Genomic DNA, 9,245 nt, shown 5'->3' with positions numbered 1-9,245 from the left:
TGGCAGCATGGAAAAAAAAAACAGAACACTTCTCTTTCACAGTTCAACAGTTTGTGGAGGTCAAACTGATCCAGAGAGACGAAGCAGCACAGGGTCCTACCAGGAACAATTTCTTCATAATATTAAATTCAATTTAATCTATATAGTTCACACAATGCAACACAGAACTCTAAGTTAATTAAGAGCTTCTGATCTGTTAAGTGTGTGGTCTTCCTGCAGCATTTTGGCCAGTCTGAATAGAGTCCAAAGCTGATTTGTTTAGACATGTGAAAAGACTGTGACAAAAATCCAAACCAGAAGACATAAGCACTCTGAGTTTAGAGATATTTCTCAGATGATAAAATCAGTTCCTAACCAGCAGTTTGGAGTGAAGCTCAAACCACATTGAACTGTCCAAGGGACAAACAAATGTTTAAGACCGGATTTATCTGGAGTCTAAAAAGCTGAAGTCTGGGATCAACTTGTCAGAGCTTCAGTTTTCTTGTTGACTGAAGGTAATTGTAGTTTAACGTTTGCTTGATTTCTGTTAGGCATTAATCTAAACTAGCCAATTTAAAAAAATTCTGAAGCTTTGAAAGAACCAAAAAATTGGATGAGCATAGAGATGTATTGTAATGTCTAATGATTTATACATGATTATCTTTGTTCCTTCTTTGTCTATATGAGGTCACAGTGGCAGTGTAGAGACCAAAGAAGCCCAGACATCTCCGTCCCCCTCGACTTCCTCCAGCTGTTAGATGAACTCAGAGTCCCTCCCAGAACCAACCAGACTGTTAAATCTCTCCAGAGTCCTGGGCTGATTGTGGGGGCCCCTCCCCATGGGGAGGGGGCCTCATAACCTCTAATGGGAGGCCACTGGGGAGGCATCCGAAACAGATGAACTTACTCAACTGCCTTCTTGGCTCGACTCTGAGGCCCCATTTACACAATGTCTCGGGTGAAGTGTCTACTGTTTTCATTTCAGAAAAGTTTCCCATCACATGGCCACGTCTTAACGACGATGTCCATTTACACGGCAACCACAGAAATGTTGATAACAATGTTTACATGTAGTGCCACTAGCGCGTGCTGTTTTTTGTTTCTGTAATAAAACCGAACACCCATGCAGCAGAGAACAATCCGCTACGAGCATTGACAATGGCATTCATGTGGACAGACGACCAAGTTGGATTACTATTACAGCTGACTGTCAACTATGAAAAACATACATATAAAATATAACAGTTTAATTTCTAGTTGCTCTGAGGATTAATGGCTGAACTCTCCCGCCACCCTGCGGGGAAATCTCAATTCTGTCCCTTGTATCTGCATCTGTGTGTGTGTGTGTGTGTGTGTGTGTGTGTGTGTGTGTGTGTGTGTGTGTGTGTGTGTGTGTGTGTGTGTGTGTGTGTGTGTGTGTGTGTGTCACTGCCGAAGCCCGGCCTCTTCCGGCCGGCGGCAGCGCCCTCTGTCGGCTGAGTGTGAGCAGAACAACGCACAGAATCAATGGAAGAAGTGACAAACCGGGGATAAAGAGTCATCTCTGAGCCGCTAAACGGACGCCAGGTAAGGCCGACTCACCTGGAGCCGACGGGACGCGTCACTGCGCCCGGAGAGCCGGTGTGGAGGAGCTGGAGCTAACGTTAGCTTAGCATCCAGCCCAATCAACAGCTGAGAGTTAGCAGCAGCCTGTGCTAAAGCTAACAGGCTAACAGTGACAAAATGTTCGGCTTGCTGGAGACCATCGGCTGCGGCTGGTGCAGCCGGGACGCCGCAGGTCGGTGTGGAGGGCTGGTTCGTGGTTAATTTTGCTGGTTAAAGCTGGTTAGCGGTGTCAACTTGTTGACTGACCGCCGGATTAGCCGGTTAGCTCGTGCAGCTGAAGTTGGTTTGTTATTGAAGGGAGTTAAAGGTCTCGTGAAGCTGAAGTTTGTTTAGACTGCAGTAATTACAATCATTTAATTATGTTATTGTCACACATTTGATTATTATAAATGTCATTATCATAGATTTCGACATATTATAAATGTTTATGTTGCGTTTATTTTGATATAACACGTCAAAGTTTACAGAAACACTTCAGTGCACATCTAGTAATGAAACATTAAACAGTCAAAGTGTAGTTAACTATTCTGTGTGTGTGTGTGTGTGTGTGTGTGTGTGTGTGTGTGTGTGTGTGTGTGTGTGTGTGTGTGTGTGTGTGTGTGTGTGTGTGTGTGTGTGTGTGTGTGTGTGTGTGTGTTGCAGCAGTAGTAATGGGATTGCTTTGTACCTTTACTGTACCTCAGTTCCAAACTCACTTCTCTTACAGCGTCGTGTCGAAGGCTAACTTCAGCTCTCTCAAAGTTAACGCGTGTGTGTGTGTGCGAGAAAACAAAGGAGGTCTTACTGATTGAAAAAAGTGTCCTCAGGGTCTCGTCACGTGAAAATGACCCAGAATCAGATTGTGTCCAAAGTTCTCTGCTCGGAGACGCTGACTCCTTGACTCAAACAATAACACTAACACAGACAACAATACAAGCAACAGCAGAGTCAATTATGCAAACACAGATATACTTCTCACACAAATTTAGGGAAAATGTAAAAAGTTCATGAAAGCATAATTAGAAGCATGCTGTGGTGATTCCCTCATCTCAAATAATTTATTGAAACAACAGTGGAAGGTAAATACCACAACAGAATAATATATAACTTGTCGTGTAATCTTGAGCCTCAAATTCAAATTTACAATGACGTCTCCTGCCGTTCATAAGTCGACTTAATGTTTGCTGAGGCATGGCATCCCGTTCTTCTTGAAGGGCGGCCATCAGGTTATTGAGATCATGGGAAACAACTGAATCTTGTGGAAAAACAACAAGAGATGTCAGCGGTGGCAGACACACAGTCACCAAGGCACCAAGACCGACTCAGTGAGTTCGATCTGCCAGTTAAGATCTGAACCATTCCAGGATGCCTGATCACACCCACGGCTCCAAACGAGAGATCAGGTTGTCATGGTCCACTGCAGGGAAGAGACACTGAGGGGTCAGGTGACCTCCAGGTGGAACGAGTCTCTACCATCTTTGGCCTCGTGCACACTGCAGTTGAAATGAGCCACAATTCAGTTGGTTTTTTTCACTCACAAGTGACTCATCTCCGACCTGTTTTGTGGCCGTGTAAAAGTGCCAATTCGGATTTTTTCCTACATCGACTGCTTCGTCATCGATGTGTGACTCACGTCATGGATAAGCGCCGGAGGAAGTGGCTCCGCCAATATGTTAAAAGCTGTTAAAAGCCGTGCTCTTTTTTCTTCATTCTCCTTCTTCTTTCCATCATGTTGTCTAGATTTTGCCGACTTGTATTTAACAACCACTTGAAAATAGATCTACACGCTGACCAGCGTTGCCAGATATGGCAGGTATCCCCCAAATGGGGAAAACTCTCTCACCTTTTAACTTAGTTAATTTCATGCATTTGTGTGTTTATGGCAAGTTCTTTATTACACATATAATAGTTTTAGGGGTTTTACATGATTCCTACACAGGCTGAGGTTTGGGCTTTGTGTGAGCAACCATTTCTCTGTTTGACCTTTGACCTCTTTGTCTTTCAGTGGAGGAGGGCGGAGCTTCCCAGTGACCCACATGGAGGAGGCGGAGCTATCCCCCTGCCCCTCTGATGAAAACAGCCCCTCCCTCTCCATGTCCTCTTCCCCCTCTCTGTCCCTCCCCTCCACCCCATCCTCCTCGTGCGGGCCCGCCCCTCCGGTCACGCCCCCGCTGTGCGTCATCAGTGAGGGTGTGGCTGAGCTCAGCCTGGTGATCGACGCGGAGGTGGCCCAGCTGGCGTGTCGGGAGGTGCTGCAGAAGGTGAAGCTGCGGCAGGAGGGAGACACCGCCCACCCCGACAGCGGGGCGGAGCCACCACAGGACTCTGGCCCCGCCTCCTCCACACCCAAGATCCACAAGGAGGAGTACGACCCGGATGGCTTCGCGCCCGGCTCGGTGAAGAGTGCGCGGCGGCGGCAGCGCCACAACCCGTCCAAACAGTCGTGGCTGCTGCGCCTGTTCGAGTCCAAGCTGTTTGACGTCTCCATGGCGATCTCCTACCTGCACAAGTCCAAAGAGCCTGGCGTGCAGGCCTACATCGGAAACCGGCTGTTCAGCTTCGCGCACGACGACGTGGACTTCTTCCTGCCCCAGCTCCTCAACATGTACATCCACATGGACGAGGACGTGGGAGATGCCATCAAGCCCTACGTGGTGAGCGTGGCCTCACACAGACATGCACGCACGCACGCACGCACGCACGCACGCACACACACACACACACACACACACACGACATTTACAGTCACCAACTAACCTCAACAAGGTTTTTCTAAACCTCTGAAAACTTCCCTCTCTCTACCTGTCTCAGGTGCACCGCTGCAGACAGAGTATCTCCTTCAGCCTGCAGTGTGCCTGGTTGTTGGGGGCGTACTCCTCAGACATGCACATTTCCACTCAGCGACACTCCAGAGGGACCAAACTCAGGAAGCTCATCCTGTCCGACGAGCTGAAGCCCTCGGGGTCCCGAGCCCGCAGGGACCCCCTGGCTCTCTCACCCTTCTGCCCCTTCACCCCATCCTCCGCCGGCCCGGGGCCGCTCGGGGGCGAGCACAGCCTGTCGCCTTCCAAACGAACGCACCAGCGCTCCAAGTCGGACGCCACCGTCAGCATCAGCCTGAGCAGCAACCTTAAGAGGACGGCCAGCAACCCCAAGGTGGAGAGCAACCAGGATGAGGTGAGGCGGGGTCACCGCAACACACACACACACACACACACACACACACACACACACACATTCTAAAGAGACAAAGCCTCCAGAATATTCTTAGCAACCCAGTATCCACAGTGTCCCAGGGAATGTTGGAACTACTGTACATATTAGAGATGTTAGGAACACTGGGAAGGATCACACAGGACCACAGACATGCCAGATGAGGTTACGTCTCTTTTGTTCCTGAAAACGTGTCGCAGTAAATCGTTAACGTGCGCGCGCTGACCAATTAGAGTGCATCATGTGAAGCTGCTCAGTTCTGTCTGTGTGGCCCTCAGGACTCGGACAGCTCCAACAGTCTGCAGTTTGATTCCTGTCCTGTAAGTTCACGTACTTGTTCTGACCTCCAGGGTGCATTGTGGGAAGTGGAGGCGGGGCTCTGGTTGTGGTCGTGCAGCTCCGCACACCTCTGTTTCTTCATTTCATCCAATCAGGAATGAGCTCTGTGATTTAGGCTCCGCCCACTGATCGGTGTCTCGATCGATGTGTGCTTGTACGTGTACGTGTACGTGTACGTGTACGTGTACGTGTGCGTGTGTGTGTGTGGGTGTGGGTGTGTGTGTGTGAGAGATTTAAAACATCCAGTATTTACAATATTGCAGTTTTGTGGGACTATGGGATTATTTTCAAAAGTTTTGTTCCTGACAACATGTTGGTATAAATCGTTAACGTTTGTGCGCGCGCAGACCAATCAGAGTGCAGCATGCGAAGCGGCTCAGTTCTGTCTGTGTGGCCCTGAGGACTCGGACAGCTCCAACAGTCTGCAGTTCGATTCCCGTCCTGTAAGTTCACGTACCTCCAGGGTGCATTGTGGGAAGTGGAGTCTGTGTGGAGACGGGGCTCTGGTTGTCGTTGTGCAGCGCCGCACATCTGTCTCTCTTTTCATTTAATCCAATCAGGAATGAGCTCTGTGATTTAGGCTCCGCCCACTGATGGGTGGCTTGATCACCGTGTCCGTCTGTCTCGGTCTCTGTGTGTGCAGCCGGTGCGTCTGGCTCCTCAGAGGGAGTTCATCAAGTCTCTGATGGGCATCGGGAAGCGTTTGGCCACGCTGCCCACCAAAGAGCAGAAGACCCAGCGGCTCATCTCCGAACTATCCCTGCTCAACCACAAGCTGCCGGCGCGAGTGTGGCTGCCCACCGCCGCCTTTGACCACCACGTGGTCCGAGTCCCGCACACCCAGGCCGTGGTGCTCAACTCCAAAGACAAGGTGAGACGGGCCCCGATGCGTCAGAACAGGGTGGTGTGGCGTCGACGTCTCCCGTCAGTACGTCTGACCTCACAACAGGCGTTCTTGGTCCAGTCTGATCACGGCTCCATCTCAAACCACCCCTCAGGCCCCATACCTCATCTACGTTGAGGTTCTGGAGTGCGAGAACTTCGAGACGTCCAGCGTTCCCATCCGGATCCCAGAGAACCGCATCAGGAGCACGCGCTCGGTGGAGAACCTGCCGGACTGCGGCATGACAGTGGACCAGCGGGCGGGAAGCTTCTCCGTCGTCCCGAACTACGACAACGACGACGAGGCGTGGTCTGTGGACGACATCGGAGAGCTGCAGGTGGAGGTGAGGACACGCCCATTCTGTCAGACCACACCCACTGTATGACCACACCCTTTTATAGCGAAGACTCACGATATTTGAATTGTGAAAGATCTGTTACTCCTGATAACTTCCTCCTCCTCCTCCTCCTCCCTCTCCAGCTCCCGGAGATCCACACTAACAGTTGTGACAACATCAGTCAGTTCTCTGTGGACAGCATCACCAGTCTGGACAGTAAAGAACCTGTTTTTATCGCTGCTGGAGACATCAGGTCAGAGAACACCAGGAGAATCCATAGAACCTCCAGATAGAACGGATAACTATCTAACTCTGTGTGTGTGTGTGTGTGTGTGGTAGGCGGCGGCTGTCGGAGCAGCTGGCTCAGGCCCCCACCACCTTTAAGCGGGACCCCGAGGACCCCTCGGCTGTGGCCCTGAAGGAGCCGTGGGAGGAGAAAGTCAGGTAGGTGCTCCACAGGCGACGCTGCTGTTTCCTCAGAACCGTCCGAAAGGCGCGCTGATCAAACTTGCAGCTGTTCCCAACGCCTCCCTTGTGTTCCCCGCAGGAGGATCAGGGAGGGTTCTCCGTACGGTCACCTTCCGACCTGGCGGCTTCTGTCGGTCATCGTGAAGTGTGGCGATGACTTGAGGCAGGAGCTGCTCGCCTTCCAGGTGCTGCAGCAGCTCAAGGTAACGCGGTGACATCAGAGGTCACGTGATCTAGAGGGAGCAGTCAAGAAGACTTTCGCCTTCTTTCCACACATGTAGTCAACCTTGCTGTCCTCCTGCAGCACATCTGGGAGCAGGAGCGCGTCCCCCTCTGGATCAAGCCCTACAAGATCCTGGTGCTGTCGTCGGACAGCGGCATGATCGAGCCGGTGGTGAACGCCGTGTCGCTGCACCAGGTGAAGAAGCAGAGCCAGCTCTTCCTGCTCGACTACTTCCTGCAGGAGCACGGCGCTCCGACCACCGAGGAATTCCTCACCGCGCAGAGGAACTTCGTCCAGAGCTGTGCCGGCTACAGCCTCATCTGCTACCTGCTGCAGGTCAAAGACAGGTGAGGAGAGACCGACAGGCGAGACACAGACGGGTGAGACACAGACGGGCTCTGACAGAATGTTTTCTCCCTTCAGGCACAATGGGAACATCCTGCTGGACGCTGACGGACACATCATCCACATCGACTTCGGCTTCATCCTGTCCAGTTCTCCCAAGAATCTCGGCTTTGAGACGTCCGCCTTCAAACTCACCGCAGATTTCGTGGACGTGAGTCTGTCCCCCTGGTCTCGTTAACCCTCACTGTGACTGTCCAGTGTTTTAAACTCTGTGCTGTGTCTGGCAGGTGATGGGGGGTCCGGAGGGAGACATGTTTAACTACTATAAGATGCTGATGCTGCAGGGTTTGATCGCAGCGAGGAAGCACATGGACCGTGTTCTGCAGATTGTGGAGATCATGCAACAAGGTGAGTGCTGCTGCTCTTCCTCTTCCTCTTCCTCTTCCTTTTCCTCTTCCTCTTTCTCCTCCACCTCCTCTGACTGCGAGTTCTCTCCTCAGGTTCCCAGCTGCCCTGTTTCCACGGGTCCAGCACCATGCGGGGGCTGAAGGAACGATTCCACATGTCTCTGACGGAGGAGCAGCTGCAGCTGCTGGTGGAGCAGCTGGTGGATGGTTCCATGAGGTCTCTGACCACCAAACTGTACGACGGGTTCCAGTACCTCACCAACGGCATCATGTGACCCTTCCTCTGTTCCACGTCCTTTAGCTTCCTGTGTCATTTCTTTAGCAGCAGCCCCTGATTGGCTGCTCAGCGGGACTCTTAGCCAATCAGAGCGCGGCCCAGTTTCAATGTGACCCGTCGTTGTACGGCTGGTGTGTAGAGGGTGTAGCTGCTGCAGTGCCTCTGAGCCGGGCACCATGTTCGAACCCTGTGTTTATTTCTGAACTCCAAAGCAGCCGAGGTTCTCTGCAGAACGTCTGTTGTTTACAGGTTAATGTTCTGCTCTCACACACGCACGCACACATTAACCATCTGCATCTTCGCTAACACACAGGCACTACGCCCCCTTAAAGGTGCCCCCCAAGTCCGTACCCACCACCCCCAGCACCTCAACACTACCACACCACCCACTTGTAGAGAGCAGAGGAGCCTCCACCGCCAGATCCACAAACAAGGCAGCACTGCATAGCCGGAGCGAGCCTCCTCCTCCGCCATAAGGACGAGGAGGGGGGCAGAAAGGGGTACCCCCCCGCCCCCAGCAGGTACCCCCACCAGGACAGGGATGACAGGCTCCGAGCCCCACCCAAACCGAGGAGACGGCCCAGTCATGGCCGTGTGTGTGTCTCTTAAAGTATCATCATGTCCGCTTGTAGTTTGTTTAATTGTTCAAAAACTTTTTGTTGTTTGATTTGAAAACTCATTCCACCGTCAACATTTTCCTCTGTACTTTGTGTATGTGTATGTGTGTGTGTGTGTGTGTGTGTGTATCAGGTGTGTTTTCAGTTAAAAAATTTCTGTCTTTTAAAAACTTTTTCTTTGAAGTTCAGAGAAATATTGTGGAGCGTGTTCCTAACTAATTAAAAACTTAATTCCATTTCATCAAAATCTCTTTTGGAGCAGATTTTCATGGTGAAAATGTAGAAAAATGCTCATCTCTTTTCTTGACGGAGGAGTTTGTTGGAAATGTTTCTAATTTAAAGCAGCACATCAAAATAAAATCTGCAGACCCCTGGAGCTCAGAGGGAGATTACCTAAATCTGACGTATGGTCCCTTTGAATCTGTTTTTATAGAAGTGTGTCTCTTCTTGATTTTGTTCTATTTATTTTTTCTTGAATCGTTTTTGGTACTGTTTTTGCACTTAAAGGTCCAATGTTGTCTCTGGTGTTAGAATTAAAAAAAACAAAAACAAAAAAACTTCTGAGTGGTGCCA

General features: G+C 50.8%; 1 protein-coding gene across 4 annotated transcripts; it reads left to right on the top strand.

Annotated features, from left to right (window-relative positions):
- The first annotated feature begins 1,424 nt into the window (after positions 1–1,424).
- On the top strand, positions 1,425–9,207 carry pi4kb (phosphatidylinositol 4-kinase, catalytic, beta). Of its 4 annotated transcripts, XM_080472123.1 has the most exons (14): positions 1,450–1,545; positions 3,569–4,217; positions 4,375–4,740; positions 5,055–5,096; positions 5,463–5,558; positions 5,759–5,986; positions 6,114–6,341; positions 6,479–6,588; positions 6,675–6,779; positions 6,883–7,006; positions 7,108–7,373; positions 7,450–7,582; positions 7,659–7,779; positions 7,872–9,105. In XM_080472123.1, exons 2-14 carry the CDS (start codon positions 3,600–3,602, stop codon positions 8,051–8,053), a joined length of 2,619 nt encoding a protein of 872 aa, XP_080328249.1. In that variant the 5' UTR covers positions 1,450–1,545; positions 3,569–3,599; the 3' UTR covers positions 8,054–9,105. The 4 variants fall into 4 exon arrangements, with proteins under 4 accessions (XP_080328252.1, XP_080328250.1, XP_080328251.1 ...); XM_080472124.1 differs by lacking the exon at positions 5,055–5,096 and having other exon boundaries at positions 1,443–1,545; XM_080472125.1 differs by lacking the exon at positions 5,463–5,558 and having other exon boundaries at positions 1,443–1,545.
- Positions 9,208–9,245: the final 38 nt, after the last annotated feature.

This window comes from Lipophrys pholis (genome assembly GCF_963383615.2).
Source record: "Lipophrys pholis genome assembly, chromosome: 9".
Lineage (NCBI taxonomy): Eukaryota > Metazoa > Chordata > Actinopteri > Blenniiformes > Blenniidae > Lipophrys > Lipophrys pholis.
This window is presented reverse-complemented; position numbering and strand designations above follow the sequence as displayed.

What these genes read in the sequence shown, in the direction of transcription:
- pi4kb (XM_080472123.1), top strand. Translation starts at nt 3,600, where the DNA reads ATGGAGGAGGCGGAGCTATCCCCCTGCCCCTCTGATGAAAACAGCCCC. An exon ending in ATGCCATCAAGCCCTACGTG is followed by an intron (nt 4,218 to 4,374) that starts GTGAGCGTGGCC and finishes TACCTGTCTCAG; the next exon opens with GTGCACCGCTGCAGACAGAG. An exon ending in AGGTGCTGCAGCAGCTCAAG is followed by an intron (nt 7,007 to 7,107) that starts GTAACGCGGTGA and finishes GTCCTCCTGCAG; the next exon opens with CACATCTGGGAGCAGGAGCG.